This window comes from Melanerpes formicivorus, unplaced genomic scaffold (assembly GCF_026170545.1).
Source record: "Melanerpes formicivorus ecotype bairdi unplaced genomic scaffold, bMelFor1.0.p_v2 SCAF_3, whole genome shotgun sequence".
Taxonomy (NCBI): domain Eukaryota; kingdom Metazoa; phylum Chordata; class Aves; order Piciformes; family Picidae; genus Melanerpes; species Melanerpes formicivorus.
Window position 1 is genome coordinate 27,652,416 of NW_027142355.1, and position 18,247 is coordinate 27,670,662.

The 18,247-nt window shown below is 63.9% G+C and overlaps 3 protein-coding genes across 13 annotated transcripts in view; 1 reads left to right on the forward strand and 2 right to left on the reverse strand.

The window, feature by feature from the left end:
- Positions 1–442: 442 nt before the first annotated feature.
- On the reverse strand, positions 443–4,467 carry MIOX (myo-inositol oxygenase). 2 transcript variants are annotated; one of them, XM_068169705.1, is made up of 10 exons: positions 4,409–4,467; positions 3,851–3,895; positions 2,971–3,051; positions 2,710–2,872; positions 2,547–2,614; positions 2,332–2,402; positions 2,175–2,242; positions 1,556–1,605; positions 805–917; positions 443–703 (listed from the first exon to the last, which is right to left on the reverse strand). In XM_068169705.1, exons 1-10 carry the CDS (start codon positions 4,424–4,426, stop codon positions 595–597), a joined length of 786 nt encoding a protein of 261 aa, XP_068025806.1. In that variant the 5' UTR covers positions 4,427–4,467; the 3' UTR covers positions 443–594. The 2 variants fall into 2 exon arrangements, with proteins under 2 accessions (XP_068025806.1, XP_068025798.1); XM_068169697.1 differs by having other exon boundaries at positions 2,332–2,441.
- A 2,869-nt stretch (positions 4,468–7,336) lies between these two features.
- LOC137460953 (uncharacterized) lies at positions 7,337–12,653 on the reverse strand. The gene is made up of 4 exons (XM_068170957.1): positions 12,620–12,653; positions 9,746–9,900; positions 9,455–9,555; positions 7,337–7,880 (listed from the first exon to the last, which is right to left on the reverse strand). Exons 1-4 carry the CDS (start codon positions 12,651–12,653, stop codon positions 7,337–7,339), a joined length of 834 nt encoding a protein of 277 aa, XP_068027058.1.
- A 511-nt stretch (positions 12,654–13,164) lies between these two features.
- Positions 13,165–18,247, forward strand: part of SBF1 (SET binding factor 1) — an 83,682-nt gene continuing 78,599 nt past the window's right edge. For 9 of the 10 annotated variants that reach the window (XM_068169708.1, XM_068169716.1, XM_068169717.1 and 6 more), the window contains exon 1: positions 13,165–13,358. In XM_068169708.1, coding sequence (XP_068025809.1) covers positions 13,304–13,358 — 55 coding nt within the window. In that variant the 5' untranslated portion in view covers positions 13,165–13,303. The remainder of the gene's footprint in view (positions 13,359–18,247) is intronic. The other variant, XM_068169714.1, reaches the window with a different exon arrangement.

Consider the following 18,247-nt stretch of genomic DNA (forward strand, 5'->3'; position numbering starts at 1 on the left):
GGGGGCCTCACCACTGTGGCATGGGTCAGGCGTGTGCCCACCTTGGGGGGGGGGAGGGGGGGTTGTAAAGGGATGCCTGGAGGGTGGGGAAGAGGTCTCAAGAGGGCAGAGGGACTGGGGGTCTCTGCCCCACCCCACAGACCTTTAGCTCCCCCCTCCCCAGCAGAGCTGCTTAAGTCCCTCACAAGTAGGTAGGGAGGAGGTTGTGGGTGCTATGAGAGGGTCCCAAAGGGGCGTGAGTGGGGTCTTGAGGGGACAAAATGACTTGGGGGGGAGTGTCTCCATTTGCTTCCCCCTCCCCACTTGAATCCTTTACGAGCTGGGGCAAGGTGGGGGGTGGAGGGCTCTGGACCCTCTGGAGACTTGAGGGGAGAAAGTGATTTGGGGGGGGGCAGTAGGGGCAGTCCTTTTGCTGCCCCCCTCCCCAGCAGAACTCCCTGGCTGCATGAGAAGTGGATTTATTGCTGTGATACACTGTGGTTCTGGCTGCTGGGGGGGACTCCCCGAGGGACAAGTTGACAAGGTGGGGGGTGGGGGGGAGGGTCCCAAGGGGCCAAAGTGACTTGGAGGGGGTCCCCATGTGGCTCCCAGCCCTCACCAGCAGAGCTGCCCGGGGCAGTATTTGTCGATCAGGCTCTGGTAGTACCCCCGGAGCTGCTCCACGTTGGGCAGCTCCTCCTGCTTGGTGTAGAGATCGAATTTGCTGTAACGGAAGGGGGAGGGTGGGAGGCGGGTTTGGGGGGGGAGGGCCGTCAGTGGGACCCCTCCCCGGTTTGTTTTAAACCCCCTCCTGAAGTCACTCACTTGAGCTCCTTGACCCAGGGCAGCATCTGGAGGTCGTGGGGAGTGCAGAGGTGGCGGTAGTCACCGTGGGTGTGCCAGGGGTAAAAGGAGTGGAACCGGATCATGTAGAAAGCCTGGGGGGGCAGGGGCCCGGGGCGTCAGGATGGGTGCTGGGGGTGGAGGTCCTGTGGCACCAGGATGGAGGCTGGGAGGGGTCCTGAGGCAGCAGGGGGAGTGCTGGAATAGGGAGGTGCTGGGGGGGGCGCGGGGGGAGTCCTTTGGGTCCTGTAGCACCGGGCTGGGTCTGCAGTGGTCCTGAGTAACCAGTTTGGGTCCTGGGGAGGACTTTGGGTGCTGGGAGGGGTTCTGAGTATCCAGGATAGGTACTGGGGGGCACTGAGTAACCTCTGGGTCCTGTGGGGAGAGTCTTGTGGCACCAGGATGGGGGCTGGGGGGGTTCTGAGTAACCAATTTGAGTATGGGGGGGGGGTCCTCTGGCACCAGAATGGTGACTCAGGACCCTCCCCCCCGTAATCAGTCTGGGCAGGGGGGCGGGTTCCTAGGGCACCACCATAGGTGGGGGGAGATTGCACCAGAGCAGACTGGGTACTGTGTGACACCATGGTGAGGGACATGGACGCCCTGGGAGAGGGGAGCATAAGGGACAAAGTCATCCTGGGGGGGGCTCCTATCTGCCTCAGAGATTTTTTGGGGGTGGGGCAGCCTTATCTTTGTGTAGCTTCCCTCAAGGCCCCCCCTCGAAAATTCTTACCTCCTCGGGCAGGGCAAACTTGTTGAACTTCATGACCCTGTACATGTACTCTGTGGGGACAGGAGATGGCTTTGGGGGACAGAGGGGACGCTCCCCAGCACCCCACACCCCTGCCCCGGGGACAGTCCCTCTCTCCACCCCATGGGCAAAAGGGGCGGGGGGGCTCTTTGTTTTGGGCACCGGGATGGGAGGATTGGGGGCGGAGGGATCATCACATCCTTGCCTCTTGTCACCCGCTGTCCCTTGTGTCCCCTCCCTCCATGCCCCTTGCTTTTCTATCCCCAGGACATTTTGGGGGGGTTCCTTTTCACCCCCCACTGTCCCTTCTCCTCCCCCTTGTCCCTTGTGTGTGTGTCCCATCCCTCGCCAGGGAATCCCCAGGACCTCAGGACATTCTGGTGGGTCTTGTGTACCACTCACCCCCGTCCCGTCCATTACTGTCCCCCCCCCCGCCCCTTTCCATCGTGTCCCCAGGACATTCTGGGGGGTGCGTGTCCCCCCCCCCCCTCTCTCACCATCGTGTCCCCAGGACATTCTGGGGGGTGCGTGTCGTCCCCACCACCACCACCATCGTGTCCCCAGGACATTCTGGGGGGTGCTTGTCCCCCCTCTCTCTCACCATCGTGTCCCCAGGACATGAGGACGTTCTCCAGCCCGCAGCCAGGTCTGTACATCCCATACTCCGTACTGCCAACAAAAGCATTTGGGGGGGGTGACCTGAACCCCCTCCCTCTACCCCCTGGCGAAGGGGGAGGGCCGTGGGTGTCCAGTCTGACCTGTACCGCGGGTCCTTGGTGTCAGGGTTGTCCTCAAACGTGGTGTCCCTGAAGACCACTGACTTCTGCACCTTGCAGCCCACAGGGTAGGTGTCCCCCACCACTGCCCACTGCAGGAGGGGGAACACAGGCAGCCCACAACCCTTTGAGTGGGGGAGGGATCCCCAAAAATGAGAACCCCCTCCCCCGTTTTCCTTCCTGTGCCCTGTGCTTACCTGGGGCTCCCCAAAGAGGACCAAGACCTTGCCCAGGTCATGCAGCAGCCCAACGAGGTGGAACCAGTCTGTGGGGAGGGGAGGAGAGTTGGGGGGTCCCTTCCCCAAGAACAAAGTGACCTTGGGGGACGGGGGGAGTGCAGCGGGGGGTCCCCAGGCAGACCTTTGTCGGGGTGGGCGCGGCGGATGCCTTCTGCTGTTTGATAGGCGTGGAGAGAGTTGGGGAAGTCCACGTCGGGGTCGGATTCGTCCACCACTTGGTCCAGCAGCTCCAGCACTTCCATCGCCCCCATGCGACGGAGGGAGCAGGAGCCGTACTGCGCTAACTGCGGGGGGGCACACACGTCAAGTGTTGATTTTCACCCTCCGAGACCATGAAATCCCCTGGAGGAGCCGGGGGGGGGGGGGGGGTGGGATCTAGAACCTTCTTTTGGACAAAGTCCACCGTCTGGTTGGTGTGCATCAGCTTGTAGGTGCCATAGACCCGCTCCAGGAGCTTCCCTTCCTGCGGGGGGGGATGGGAGATAGGAGACAGGGGGGAGGGGGGGCCTGAAGAGGTGGGACTGAGAAGCCAACACCCCACCCCCCCAACCCGAGAAGAACTTCTCAATGCCAGTAAGGGGTTGGAGTCAGCCAGTAGTAAGGAAGCAATCTCCAGCAGCCAGACGGGTGGGAGCACCTCCCTTCCCCCCCCCCCGCCCCTTCCAGCCCCCATCCTGATGTTCAGGACCCCCACCAGTACCCACAGGACAGCCTCATCCTCCTCCCGCATCCACCCTGGTGCCTCAGAACTCCCTCCCTCCCACCGCACTCAGATCGGTGCCTCCAGATCCCTCCAGCACCCGAAGGACCCTCCCGAACCCAAACTGGCGCCACAGGACCCCCACGGACACCCAAAGGACCGCCCCCGAGCACCCAAACCGGTTACTCAGGACCATCCTTCCCGCCCCCCAGCACTCAGACTGGAGCCTCAAGACACCTCCCCCCTCCAGCACCTAAATTGGTGTCACGGGACAGCCACCCCCCTCACCCCCAGGCTGGTTACTCAGGATCTCTCCAGCATCCACACTGGTGCCTCGGGATCCACCCCCCAGCACCCAGACTGTGCCTCAAGACCCCTCCATCACCCACGGGACCTTCCCCCTCCCCCCCACCCGCCCTGGTGACTCAGGACCCCCCTAGCACCCGGTCTGATGACTCAGGACCCCCTCTGTACTCAAACCGGTGGCCCAAGACCCACCCCCCACACCTTCCCGTACCCGAAGGACAGCGCCCCGCCCCCCCCCCCCCCAGCCCCTTCTCACGCTGTAGTTCCGCAGCCCGGCTCTGGACTCTCCGGTCCCGGGATCCTGGAGAGGGGGTCAGGGGAGGGCGGGTCGGGGGGGAGGGGAGCACATTCTGCGCTCCCTCCCCCTGCAGTGGGGCAGAGGGGGCTGGAGGATTGAGGGGTGGGGTTCTGACCCCCAAAATTGGGGGAGAGACAAAGGGAGCGGGGGAATCCGACCTTAAAGTAGGGAGAGAGACAAGGAGAGGGGGTCCCAGCCCAAAGTGTGTATAGGGGTGGAATGGGGGGGGGAGACACCAAAGTTGGGGGGGAGTACAAGGAGGGAAGAACCGACCCCAAAACTGGGGGAGAAACAAGGAGGGAGTTTCGACCTCAAAGTGGGGGAGGGTACAAGAGGGGGGGGCGACCCCAAGGTGTGAGGGGAATACAAGGGGAGGTCCGACCCCAGACTTGGGGGGGAGGGAAGGGAAAGTGGGGAGCCCGACCGCAAAATGGGGGGGGACACAAAGGTGGGGGTCTGACTTTAAAGTGGGGAGGGATGGTCAAGGTGGGGGGGGGTCGCAGAGGGGGTACTCACCGTGCGGGGGCTGCTCATGGCCGGCGCTGCACGGAGCTGGGGGGCGGCCGCGGGACCCCCCCTGGCTTTTATCCCCTTGCCGGGGGGGGAGGGGGCGCGGGGCCATCGGTCACAGCCCGGCCCCGGTTAATCATTGAGCAGCCGCGGCACCGGGGGAGGGGGGGGGGGGCTGCGGGAACCTGGGCTGCGACACCCCCAAAATGAATCCTGGAGATGGGGACCTCCAAAACCAGCTCCCGGGATGGGGACCCTTGACCCCTAAGCTAGGGACTCCAAACTCTAGCGCCTGAACTGAGACCCCCAAAACCAACCCTCGGGGTGGGGACCCTCGGCCTTGATCCCTAAGCTGGGGACTCCAAACTCTCACCCCTGAACTGGGACCCCCAAAACCAACCCTCGGGGTGGGGACCCTCGACCTTGACCCCTAAGCTGGGGACTCCAAACATCCCTGAACTGGGACCCCCAAAACCAACCCTCGGGGTGGGGACCCTCGACCTTGATCCCTAAGCTGGGGACTCCAAACATCCCTGAACTGGGACCCCCAAAACCAACCCTCGGGGTGGGGACCCTCGATCTTGATCCCTAAGCTGGGGACTCCAAACTCTCACCCCTGAACTGGGACCCCCAAAACCAACCCTCGGGGTGGGGACCCTCGACCTTGACCCCTAAGCTGGGGACTCCAAACATCCCTGAACTGGGACCCCCAAAACCAACCCTCGGGGTGGGGACCCTCGATCTTGATCCCTAAGCTGGGGACTCCAAACTCTCACCCCTGAACTGGGACCCCCAAAACCAACCCTCGGGGTGGGGACCCTCGGCCTTGATCCCTAAGCTGGGGACTCCAAACTCTCACCCCTGAACTGGGATGCCCAAAACCAACCCTCGGGGTGGGGACCCTCGGCCTTGATCCCTAAGCTGGGGACTCCAAACTCTCACCCCTGAACTGGGATGCCCAAAACCAACCCTCGGGGTGGGAACTTCTGACCATGAGCCCTAAAGTGGGGAGTCCAAAATCTGTCCCCTGAACTGGGACCCCCAAAATCAACTCCTGGGCTGGGGACTCAAAAATCTGTCCCCTGAACTGGGACCCCCAAAATCAACTCCTGGGCTGGGGACTCCAAAATCTGTCCCCTGAACTGGGACCCCCAAAATCAACCCTCGGGCTGGGGATCCCCAGGTTGGGAACCCCAAATTGTGCCCCCCCCCAACCTGATACACCTAACCCCAAGCTCTGAACTGGAGACCTCCAACGCTGACCCTTGAGCTGGACACCCCCCCAAAACTGGTCCCTGAGCTGAGGACCCCAAATCTAGGAGGGCATCATGGGAGGCACAAGGTCCTGCCAGGCTGTGCCAGGTCACTGCTGTTTCCCCCCCCCCAGCTACCGTGGGCACAGTGCCCATGGGCAGAAGTTGGCACTGAGGGGCCCCCGGGCACTATCCCTCTACCCCCCTCTGCAAACCCTTCATATTCCTCCTCCTCACCCCCAGAGTTTGGGGGGTGCCAGACAGTTGTGCCTGCTGGGCTGGGCACTGGAAACTGCTGGCACCAGTCACTGTGCGCCAGTAGGGTGCCCACCTCCTGCCCCCAACATGTGCCCCCCCCCCCCCCCCGTACCAGCCATGCCAGCTCCTTATGCATTTTATTTGACACAAACCTGTCCAATTTGCACCCAACATGCCACCCTGTGCCCCACCCCCAGTGCCAACCCGGGGCACCCACAGCTTGGGGGGCACCCAAGGGTGGTGAGGGACACACACAAGCCAGTGCCCACATGGGCTCTGCATCCTTCAGCCCAAGCACTGGGCACTGGAGGGGGTGGGCACAGCGCAGAGCACCCCCCACCCTCAATGTGCCAACCTGGGACTCCCATGGGTGCCCCTCACCGCCTCTGGGGTGGGGAAACTGTACCACCCTGGGTGGGCACAGGATGGGGCTAGGGTGTGGATAAGGCATTGCTGTGGGGTGCCCAGTGCGTGCCCTAGGGTGCCACAGGGTGCTGGGGGTGCCCGGGGTGCCCTGGGTGTACTATGGGGTGCCAGAGGGTGCCATGGTGTCCACTGAGGTGTCTTAGGGGTGACAGGAGGTGCCATGCTGTGCAGTGGGGTGTCTTAGGGGTGCTGTAGGGTGCTATGTAGCCCAGTGCCCTGTGGTACGCTGTCTGTGCCCTGGTGCCCAGCAGCGTATTGAGTCAGGCTGCTTGGTGCCCAGGGCCTGGAGCTGCTGCCATCAGCTCGGGTGCCAGCCCCACATCCCTCAGTGCCCCTTGGACCCATCACCAGTTCTAGCTGGACCAGGCACGAAAGGCCACCTCGGGTCACCAAGCCACCCCTGCAGTCCCCTCAGTGCCCTGCTGGCACTGGGATCATCCCACAGCCCTGGCATGAGGTGCACATCCACCCTGTGCCCTTTGTCCCCTCATCTCGGGGACCCCCTGATGCCAAACCACAACTGTGACACAAGGTGCCCGCCCTGTGCTCCCTGTCCTCTCATCTTGGGCACCCCTGATGCCATCCCACAGCTGTGGCACACGGTGCTCACCCTTTGCCCACTGTCCCCTCATCTCGAGGGCATCCTGATGCCATTCCACAGCCCTGGCACAAGGTGCCCACCCTGTGCCCAGCGTCACCCTAGGCCACACATCCCTGGTGGGGCCACCAGAACTGCACAGTGGCACCGGGCACCCCCTCAAAAAGGTGCTGAGGGGACCCTGGGCACATCTGGCAGCGGCTGAGCAGGGGGTGCCCGGCGAGGTGCCTGCCCTGATGCCCTCAGCCGTAGCTGTGGGGGCTGTTGGGGTTGATGGGGGCCAGGTCGCGGTGCCCGGGGTGCCCCATCAGCTGCCACAGGCGGTGGCTCAGGTTCTGCACCTGGCACGTGCCCAGCACGCAGCCCACCCGCACCAGGTGCCCTCCGGCATGCCGCCGGCTACGGGCACCGCGGAGCGCAGCCAGTGGGGCGGAACGGCGGGCACCGAGGCAGGCACCGAGGCGGGGGTGCCAGCTTTGGGATGAGCGGTTTGTGCTGGGGTGCCAGGTGGGCACCGAGGTGAGGTGCCAGCCTCAGGGGCAGTAGGTTATCCTGGGGCGCCAAGCGGGCACCAAGCCGAGATGCCAGCGTCGGGGTGGGCGGTCTGTGCCATGGGGCAAACTTGGAATTGAACTGCTTGTGCTGGGGTGCCAAGCGGGCAACAAGCTGAGGTGCCATCTCTGGAGAGAGCAGTCTCTGCCAGGGTGCCAGGTGGGCACCGTGGCCGGGAGAAAGCCTCGGGGCAAACAGTCTATGCTGAGGTGCCAGCTTCGGGGTGAGCAGCTTGTCCTGGAGTGCCAGGTGGGCACCGAGCTGAGGTGCCGGCTTTGGGATGATCACCCTGCGCCACAAGCTGCCCGTGGGTCGTGCCAGGGTGGGTGGCACTGTTCCAGGGTGGTCTTCAAGGAGCGAGGGCAGGGGAGGTGCCTGCTCCAAAGGGTCCCTAAAAGAGAGAGACAGGAGTCAGTAGGAGCGGGCAAGAGGCCTGGCACCACTCCAGCAACCTGGCAGAGGAGTACAGGGGGGCTGGCAGTGCCCAGGGTGCCACCTCACTTGTACCCTCCCAGCTTCTCTGCTCAGCCCAGGGGGAGGAGGAAGAAAAGGAGAAGGAAGAGGAGGAGGCAGCAGGGAAGGTGCTACTTGCACCCCCCACCTGTACTGTGTGCCTGGCACAGCTGGCATAGCTGGCACAGCTGCCTGGCACATGCCCTTCCCCCCACATCAGCAGCACTGGGACACCCCCATACCCCTCACTGGTCTCTCCCAGGCAAAGGACACCCTACGGCTCCCCACACCATGAAACCCTGTGACCACTGTGTCAGCCCCATGCCAAATCTGATGCCAACCCACTTGGCACTGCCAGGGTGCCCAAGCTCCTGGAGGACACTGACACTGCCCTCCTCCCCTCCCCCCCGGAGTGGCAAATGGGGCACCCTTGTGTGCTGCCATGCTGGATCTGGCAGGCGGCACCCATGGGGCTCTGCTCCCCACTGCCACTCCAGGCTGGTGCTCAGGAGGAATCCCTGGCACCCAGGTGGCTCTGGCAGCAGTGGCACGTGGTGGTGGCAGCACAGGGTGGTGGCACTAGACACGTGGTGGTGGCATGTGGTGTCACAGGGCACACGGCTCTGGTGCCACATTGGCACAGCTGTGCCAGGAGGTGCCCACCCTGTGCCCACTGTCCCTTCATTCTGAGGACCCCCCTAGAGCCATCCCACAGCCCTGGCAGGAGATGCCCACCCTGTGCCCAGTGTCCCCAGTTCCCCACAGGGATGGCACAGGCAAGGGATGGGATGGGCAGGGCAGGGGGGAAACAGAGATGCCTTGGGAAGGGGTGCAGGCAGGGTGCAAGGCACAGGCAGGGGAAGCAGGCAGGAGGTACAGGCAGGGCCAGGGGGCACAGAGCTGACATGGGCACGATTATAGGCAGGGGGTACAGGCAGAGAGTGCAGGTAGGTCACAGGCAAGGGACCCAGGCAGGGGTCGGGCTGCAGGCAGGGGTACGGGCAGATACTGTCAGGGTACAGGCAGAAGATACAGGCAGGGGCAGAGGTACCAGCAGGGGTGCAGGCAGGAATTACAGACAGGGGGCTCAGGAGCACAGGCAGGGGAAACAGAGCCAGCCCCTGCAGGGGGCGCAGGCAGGGTACAGGCAGGGGATGCAGGCAGGGCAGGGGGTGCAAGCGGGGGTAAAGGCAGGATGCAGGCAGGGGTAAAGGCACAGGCAGGGTGTAGGCAGGTACAGGCAGGAGGTACCGGCAGGGTACAGGCAGGGGGAGGGGATGCAGGCAGAGATACCAGCAAGGGGTGGAGGCAGGGACACAGGCAGGGCAGGGGGTCCAGGTAGAGGGCATAGGCAGGATCCAGGCAGGGCATAGGCAGGGGCAGAGGTACCGGCAGGGGCGCAGGCAGGACAGGGGCTGCAGGCAGGGGGCATAGGCAGGATCCAGGCAGCGGTGGGAGTACCGGCAGGGGTAGGGGCAGGGGGCAGGCAGGGGCAGGCAGCTGCCGTCTCACCTGGCGCGGGCGCCGCGGGGCAGCTCCAGCATTCCCAGTACGAAGCTGACGCAACAGCCCAGCGCCAACTGGGCTCTCATGGCGGGGGCGGCACCGGGGGGCTGCGGGGATCAGAGAAGGGCTGGGCTGGGTACGACCCCCCCCCCCGCAGCCCTCCCCCTCGCCCCGGCCTTCCTAGTGCCTCCCAGTCCGTCCCAGTACTTCCCAATTTGTCACAGTACTTCCCAGTGCCTCCCAGTTCCTCCCCGCCCCGCAGCGCCGGGGGTTCCGGGGAGGGGGTCCCGGGGGTACCTGCGCTGGGGAGGGGATGTCGTGGACGACTCCCGGGGGTGGCCGCCGCTCCGTGCCCAGCTCGCTGCTGCCGCTCCCAGTCCCGCTCCCAGTTAAGTACGGATGGGAGAAGCGGGAGGGGCCGCAGGAGGAGCCACTGGGGGGGCTGGGGGGGACTGGGAGGAGACGCGGATCGGGGAGGGGGGAGCACCCCATAATGGCTCCCCTCGTCCGGCTTCACTTCCCGGCACCCGACTGGGGAATTCACCCGGAGAGGGATTGGGATGGGACTGGGACTGGGTTGAGAATGGGGCTGGGATGGGAAGCCTCTAGCGCAGCCCAGTGCCCCCAGTCCAGTCCAGTGCCCTCAGTGCCCCCAGTGCAGCCCCATGCCTCCTGTGCTCCCAGTGACCCTTAGTGCCCCTAATGCCTCTCTAGTGCTCCCAGTGCCCCCAGTGCAGCCCAGAGCTGTCTGATGCAGCCCAGTGCCCCCAGTGCTCCCACTACGGTCCCGAGCAGCCCCGTGCCCTCAGTACAGCCTAGTCCAGCCCAATCTTCCAGTGCTCCCCAGTGCTCCAGTGGGACATGCCCCTGCTCGCACGGGGCCAAGTCAGGTCAACGCTGTTCCCATCACATGGGACCTTCCCAAACCAGTAAGGACCAGTCCCAGCCTTCCCCCCCACCCCAACCCCCCCACCCCCGACGCCTCCGGGAAGCTGCCGGGCCAAACTGGGAGCTGTGGGAAGTGCTGCTGGCAGGATAGAACTGGTGAGATGCCAGACTGTGGGGTGCCCCTGGGTGCTGGGCACTTGAGGGGTCCCCACCCTCAACTGGATCCCCCAATGACCTGCTCTTTGCCCCCCATGCCCATGGTGCCAGGGGGAGGAGGAGGAGAAGGAGAAGAGAAGGAGGAGGAGGAGGAACAGATCAGAAACAGGAACAGTAGGAGCAAGAAGAGGAGCAGGAGCAGAAGCAGGAGCAGAGCAGGAGCAGAAGCAGCAGGACTGGGAGCAGGAGCAGATTAGGAAAAGAAGCAAGATCAGGAGCAGGAGCAGAAAAAGAAGAGGAACAAATAGAGAGAAGGAAGGGAAGCAGGAGCAAGACCTGGAGCAGAAATTGGAGCAGGAGCAGATCAGGAGGAGGAGCAGATCAGAAGCAGGAGCAGAATAGGGGACAAGGAGCAGGAGCAGGAGCAGTCCTGGCATGTCGTATCCATGAGGAGCTGCCAGATCCAGCCCTGGCACCCCCTTCCAAAGGGATCCCATGGGATCTAGCTCAGCCCTGGCACTGCCTATTCCCTGCCCCTGGCATTCCCAGCTCCAGTGCCCATCCATGTGCCCAGCATGGAGCTGCCCCCCCATTCCACACGCTCCCCACGTCCTGTTCCCACGTGGGAGTGGGAAGCGAGATCGGCTCTGGTGACTCATTCCCGGCTCTGGCAGTGGCTGTGCCATGGCCTGTGCCTGCTGGGCCTGATCCCATGGGCATCTGGGCACAGCCCCCAGCCCTGGCACTGGGATGAGATGAGAAGGGATGGAAAGGAGTGGGATTGAGGATGGGGATGGGATGGAATGAGATGTGGCTGGGATGGGGACGGAATGAGAATGGGGTAGGAAAAGAATGGGATGAGATGGAAAGGGGTGGGGATGGGATTGGTGAGGTGGGAATGGGATTGGTAGAATGAGATGGATGGGATGGAAAGGGGTGGGAACGAGGACGACAATGGGGTGGAAGTGAGATGTGGCTGGGATGGGGATGGAATGCAGATGGGATGGGGATGGAATGTGAATGGGGTAGAAATGAGATGGGAGTGGGATTGGTGGGATGGGGTGAATAGGGTGGTTGGGATGGGATGGGATGGGATGGGATGGATGGGGTGGAATGGATGCACACTGTTGGGCTGTGGCAGGGCATGATGCCAGCATTACCAGTGCCACCATTACGCTTCCAACCCTGTCCCCACACGCGGGGGTGGCTTGTGATTGGGTGACAGTGATGGGACATCGCTGGGTGCTGGGGGCCAGTGGATGCCTTCAGGGACAGCCAGGATGCAAACATTTGAGGGGAGTCTGTGCCTCTTGGGGCAGGGGGGTTTGTAAACATCTGGAGGGGTCAGGTGGTAATGGGGTAGTCATGAACAACAGGGTGGGGGGGCTGTGCACATCTGGAGGGGTTGTACATATCTGGGGGGGGGCTGTAAATACAACGGGGAGGGGTACCTAACTAGGGAGGCTGTAAACACCTGAGGAGTGGTCTGCACACATCTAGAGGGGAGCAGAAGGGGTTGTACATATTGGGGAGCTGTACACATTTGGGGGGCTGTGTGTAATGGAGGGGGTTGTGAACATCTCGGGAGGTCAGCTGTACACATCTGGGGGGACCCTGTGCACGCAGACACCTTTGGGAGGGGGGTTGGGCTTGTACTTCCCAGCAGGGCTGTGCAAGATGGGGTGGGGGGTGCATGCACATTTGGGGGGTTTTTCCATGTGCAATGGTGGAGTGGGTCAGTGCACATTTGGGGGGGTTTCCATATGCAATGGCGGGGTGGGTCAGTGCACATTTGGGGGGGGTTCCATGTGCAATGGCAGGGGTGGGTCAGTGCACATTTGGGGGGGTTTCCATGTGCAATGGTGGAGTGGGTCAGTGCACATTTGGGGGGGGTTTCCATATGCAATGGCGGGGTGGGTCAGTGCACATTTGGGGGGTTTCCATGTGCAATGGCAGGGGTGGGTCAGTGCACATTTGGGGGGGTTTCCATGTGCAATGGTGGAGTGGGTCAGTGCACATTTGGGGGGGGTTTCCATATGCAATGGCGGGGTGGGTCAGTGCACATTTGGGGGGGTTTCCATGTGCAATGGCAGGGGTGGGTCAGTGCACACCAGTGTCTGCTCATACCGGGGATCCATGCACGGAGCAGGGGGTCTCCCATGCACTAAGGGGGTGGTCTCCTTACATAGGAGGGCTTCCACAAACCCATATCCCAGCACACGGAAGGGGGTTCCCACACACTAGGGAGGTTTCCACGGACTGGGGATGTCCCCACACATCCATATCCCAGCACACAGTGGGGGGTCTCACTCACCTGAGGGTCCCCATACCCTCCTACCCCACCAGGTGGTGGGGGGTGTATGTGTGTCCTCTCACACACACTCGGGAGGTCCCTTCCCGCCGGGTCCCCATCTTTTCCAAATGCCCCCCGCCCGCACCTCCCAGTCCCATCCTGGGGAACCCCCTCGCCGCGGCCCCACCCCGCGTCAAGCCACGCCCCCTCAAACAAACCACGCCCACAAACAATAAACCCCGCCTCCCCGGCTCCCCCCGCCCCTTTCCCACACGGCCCCTCCCTTCACCCCGGCTCCTAGCCAATGGGAGGCCTCTCCCCGCTGTTCCCAGGAGCCCCTGCACATGCGCACTGCGCCCGGCCCGCTCCGGCCGCGCTCGGAGCCAAGATGGCGGCGGTCGGCGGGCGGTGCGGACGGGCGGGGAGCGCAGCGGCGGCGGTAGCGGGGCTGTGAGCGGAGCTTCCGCCGCTCTCCTCCCCTCCCGGTCCGGCCCGGCCCGGCCCGGCCCCGCCGCGCCATGGCCCGCCTGGCCGATTACTTCGTCCTCGTAGGGTACGACCCCGGCAAACGCGGTGAGAAGCGGCGGCGGCGGTGGCGGTGGTGGGGCCCGGCGGGAGGAGCGCGATCGCTGTCACCTGTGACGGGGCGGGGGATGGAGGGAACGGGCAGGGGGCCAACACCGGGGAACGGGGCCTGTGCCGGGGCTGGAGGGGCAAGGGGAGAGGCCTCGGGGTAAGGGCCGCGCCTGAGCGACGTGGCGGGTGCTCGGCTGGGGCCGCGGGTGTGACTGCAGCCGGTACCGGCCCCGGGGAAGGACCGGCCTGGGCGACCGTGGGGCACCGGCGGAGCGCTGTAACCGGTCGGGGTTGTGAGGAGGCCTGGGGTGGAGTGTGGGAACGCGGGCAAGGCCTGGCAGCACTGGGCAGGGCCTGGCAGCACCGGGCCAAGCTGCCAGCGCTGGCTGAGCTGTCACCGGACCCCCTGTGCCGGGGACTCGGCAGCCAGGTCCATGCCAGGGTGGGTTTGAACCTGTTACCATGGAGGGTCGAGACCCGTGGGCATCCTTCCTCCATCCTCAGCCCATGTGTGGTGTCATCCTCAGGTGGTTGAGGGGTTGTCATGGGAGGTCCAGCTAGGAGCAGGCGCAGCAGCCTGTCAGGAATTGAGGGCAGGGGTGGTGGCATCTTCACCTCACTGCTGGCTGCTGTCCTTGGGGTCTGAGCCTTCCTTCTGGACCGCCTTGCTTCCCTCACCCCCTCAGCTGCCGTTTGCAGGCCAGAAGCGGTGGTGGTTGGAAGCTGCTGGCGGGGCTGAGGGAGCGGGGATGATGGAGCGGGGCTGATGGAGCGGGGCTGACGATGGAGCGGGGATGACAGAGCGGGGCTGACGATGGAGCGGGGATGACAGAGCGGGGCTGACGATGGAGCGGGGCTGACGGAGCGGGGCTGACGATGGAGCGGGGATGACAGAGCGGGGCTGACGATGGAGCGGGGATGACGGAGCAGGGCTGACGGAGCGGGGTCAACGGAGCAGGGATGACGGAGCAGGGTGAGCGGGGCTGATGATGGAGCAGAGCTGACGGAGCAGGGATGATGGAGCGGGGCTGATGGAGCGGGGCTGATGGAGCAGGGCTGACGGAGCGGGGCTGATGATGGAGCGGGGCTGATGGAGCCAGGCTGATGATGGAGCAGGGCTGACGGAGCAGGACTGATGGAGCGGGGCTGATGGAATGGGGCTGCTGATGGAGCGGGGCTGATGGAGCAGGGATGACGGATCAGGGCCAACGGAGCGGGGCCGATGGAGCGGGGCTGATGGAGCAGGGATGACGGAGCGGGGCCGACGGAGCGGGGCCGATGGAGCGGGGCTGATGGATCAGGGCTGACGGAGCGGGGCTGATGGAGCAGGGATGACGGAGCGGGGCTGATGGAGCAGGGATGACGGAGCGGGGCTGACGGAGCGGGGCCGACGGAGCAGGGATGACGGATCAGGGCCGATGGAGCGGGGCCGACGGAGCGGGGCTGATGGAGCAGGGATGATGGATCAGGGCTGACGGAGCAGGGCCGACGGAGCAGGGATGATGGATCAGGGCCAACGGAGCCGAGCCGACGGAGCGGGGCCGATGGAGCGGGGCTGATGGTGGAGCAGGGCTGACGGAGCGGGGCTGCTGATGGAGCAGGGCTGCTGACGGAGCGGGGCTGCTGATGGAGCGGGGCTGCTGATGGAGCTGGGCTGACGGAGCGGGGCTGCTGATGGAGCAGGGCTGATGGAGCTGGGCTGACAGAGTGGGGCTGATTGATGGAGCAGGGCTGATGATGGAGCTGGGCTGACGGAGCGGGGCTCATTGATGGAGCAGGGCTGATGGAGCAGGGCTGATGGAACGGGGCTGCTGATGGAGCGGGGCTGATGGTGGAGCTGGGCTGACGGAGCGGGGCTCATTGATGGAGCGGGGCTGATGGTGGAGCAGGGCTGATGGAGCGGGGCTGATGGTGGAGCAGGGCTGATGGAGTGGGACTGATGGTGGAGCAGGGCTGATGGAACGGGGCTGCTGATGGAGCGGGGCTGCTGATGGAGCGGGGCTGGTGGAGCAGGGGTGATGGAGCGGGGCTGGTGGAGCGAGGCTGATTGACGGAGCGGGGCTGATTGACGGAGTGGGGCTGACGGGGCAGAGCTGACGGAGCGGGGCTGACGGAGCGGGGCTGACGGAGCGGGGCTGACTGACGGAGCGGGGCTGACGGAGCGGGGCTGACGGAGCGGGGCGGGCTGACGGAGCGGGGCTGACTGACGGAGCGGGGCTGATTGACGGAGTGGGGCTGATTGACGGAGTGGGGCTGACTGACGGAGCGGGGCTGATTGACGGAGTGGGGCTGACGGGGCAGAGCTGACGGAGCGGGGCTGACGGAGCGGGGCTGACGGATCTGGGCTGACGGAGCAGAGCTGATAGATCCGGGCTGACGGAGCGGGGCTGACGGAGCAGGGATGATGGAGCAGGGGTGATGGAGCAGGTGTGATGGAGCGGGGCTGACGGATCAGGGCTGACGGAGCAGGGATGATGGAGCGGGGCTGACGGATCCGGGCTGACGGATCAGGGATGATGGAGCGGGGCTGACGGATCAGGGCTGACGGATCAGGGATGATGGAGCGGGGCTGACGGATCCGGGCTGACGGATCAGGGATGATGGAGCAGGGCTGACGGAGCAGGGATGATGGAGCGGGGCTGATGGATCCGGGCTGATGGAGCAGAGCTGATGGAGCGGGGCTGATGGAGCGGGGCTGGTGGAGCGGGGCTGGTGGAGCAGGGACGATGGAGCGGGGACGATGGAGTGGGGCTGACGACGGAGTGGGGCTGACGGAGCAGAGCTGACGGAGTGGGGCTGATGGAGCGGGGACGACGGAGCGGGGACGACGGAGCGGGGCTGACGACGGAGCCGGGCTGATGGATCGGGGCTGACGGAGCGGGGCTGGTGGAGCAGGGCAGCATTGCCTGGGGCGTTCTCCGCTCCAGGCTGAAGAACCCCAAGGTGCTCAGCCCTCAGCTCCTTACGTGAGGGCTTACCTGCAGCACACAGGCTGCAGAGCTGGGCTGATCTCACCATGGCTGGGGGGTACCAACCTTGACAGATCACCCAACCCTGGCTTGGAAGCAATCAGCAGTGCTTGGGTGGGATGGAAACCGACCAGAAGCTGCCACGTTCGGGCTAGGCGTGGATGTCCCTGGGGCAATGTGGCTGTGCCTGGCCTGGAGCTCCCAGCCTGTGGTCCTCTTTCATTCGTGGTGGAGTTGTGATGTCCCAGCTCTTCCCAAAGTGATGTCTTGACTGGGTGGGGCTCCTGCTTCCTCCTGACCGTGGATGGAGACACTGGCACTGCCCTGGGGACTTCATGGTCACCCCACAACCAAGACTTTGTGTCTGTGGTGGGGATCTGCTCTCATCTGCTCTGCTTTGTACAACTTGGGCAGGCTTTTGGGCCCTGGCTGCTGGTGGGGCACCTCTGCTGGAGTTGGTGGCAGGAGATAGGACTCTGATGGAGGGGTGGGGATGGAGAAGTGTCCAGGACCCCATGGGGACCTCCTGATGTGATCTCCCAATCATGGAGGGCACCACTGGGGCAAGGTACCAGGACTTGGGGCAACCTCTACCCAGATGGGCACTGGGGAGTGATGGGGACATTCCATCTGCAGACAAGAGGAACCTTTTCCACCACAAGGGCAGTCAGCCACTGAGATGATCATAGAATAGAATCATAGAATGGTCCAGGCCATAAGGGACCTCCCAAAGGTCATCCAGCCTGACCTCCCTGCAGTCAGCAGGGACATCCCCAACTAGATCAGGCTGCCCAGGGCCTCGCTGAGTCTCACCTTGAGTATCTCCAGGGATGGGGCCCCAACCACCTCCCTGGGCAACCTGTTCCAGTGTTGCACCACCCTCATAGTGAACAACTTCTTCCTGCTATCCAGTCTAAATCAGCCCTTCTCTAGTTGGAAGCCATTGTTCCTTGTCCTGTCACTGCAGGTCCTTGTGAACAGCCTCTCCCCAGCCTTCCTCTAGCCCCCTTCAGCTACTGGCAGGCTGCTATTAGGTCTCCCTGGAGCCTCCTCCTCTCCAGGCTGAACAACACCAGCTCCCTCAGCCTGTCCTTGTAGCAGAGGTGCTCCACTCCCCTGATCATCTTCATGGCCCTCCTCTGGGCCTGCTCCATCAGGTCCTTGTTCTTCCTACATTGAGGGCTGCAGACCTGGACACAGTCCTGCAGGTGAGGTCTCACCAGAGCAGAGTGGCAGAATCACCTCTCCTCAGGGAAGTGGTGGACACCATCACTGGACACTTCAGAGGTTCAGATGGCGCAGAAACTAGGCCACATTGTCTAGACCAAGCTTTGTCCAAGAAGGGTTGGACCAGAGGATCCTTGAGGGCCTTCCAAGCTGATGTTCTGGCGTCCTCTTGTTGGATGACCTCGTCCAGCACCACCTCCATGAGCTGGAGTCAGGGCCACCCATCCTGCTCTGCATCTTCTGGGCCCTGCCGAGCTGTGATGGGTGGTTTGAGGCCATACCCATGTCCAGGTGCTGTGCCAACTTCTCCTGGGCATCACCAGGGATTGAGCCCGTGGAGATGGTCCCACAGATTTGGGGTATCAGTGTGGCTCGTTCCCCATGTCCTGCCCTGTCTTCTCCTTCCCCACCCTGCAAGGAAGTGAGATGTCTGGAGGAAGTGCCACCTTCATCTGCAGGTGACTAATTGCGGGGCAGGTTGGGTTGGTCTCGGTGGAGCTGGGGCTTGGGTGGCCGTGGCTGTGCCACGCTGAGCTGTGCTGCCATGCTGAGCTGTGCCACGCTGAGCTGTGCCACCAGCTCCCTGCCAGCAGAATCCAGCCAGGGCTGAGGAACCCTCACAGTGCCCAGGAGGGGCTGGATGGGACCTTCTGTGAGGGTGGAGAGGGGGCTCTGCTGCAGGGGAAGGAG

Bases quoted from the DNA above. Each gene is read 5' to 3' on its own strand.
- MIOX (XM_068169697.1), bottom strand. The intron at 2,873-2,970 runs GTTCTAGATCCC...GCCCCCCCGCAG, and splicing joins TGGACTTTGTCCAAAAGAAG to TTAGCGCAGTACGGCTCCTG. The intron at 2,442-2,546 runs GTAAGCACAGGG...CCCCTCCTGCAG, and splicing joins TCCTCTTTGGGGAGCCCCAG to TGGGCAGTGGTGGGGGACAC.
- LOC137460953 (XM_068170957.1), bottom strand. From the start codon at position 12,653: ATGGGAGACCCCCTGCTCCGTGCATGGATCCCCG. The intron at 9,901-12,619 runs GTATGAGCAGAC...GTCTCCTCCCAG, and splicing joins GCTCCGTGCATGGATCCCCG to TCCCCCCCAGCCCCCCCAGT. The intron at 7,881-9,454 runs GTGAGACGGCAG...TCTCTCTTTTAG, and splicing joins CCCCGCGGCGCCCGCGCCAG to GGACCCTTTGGAGCAGGCAC.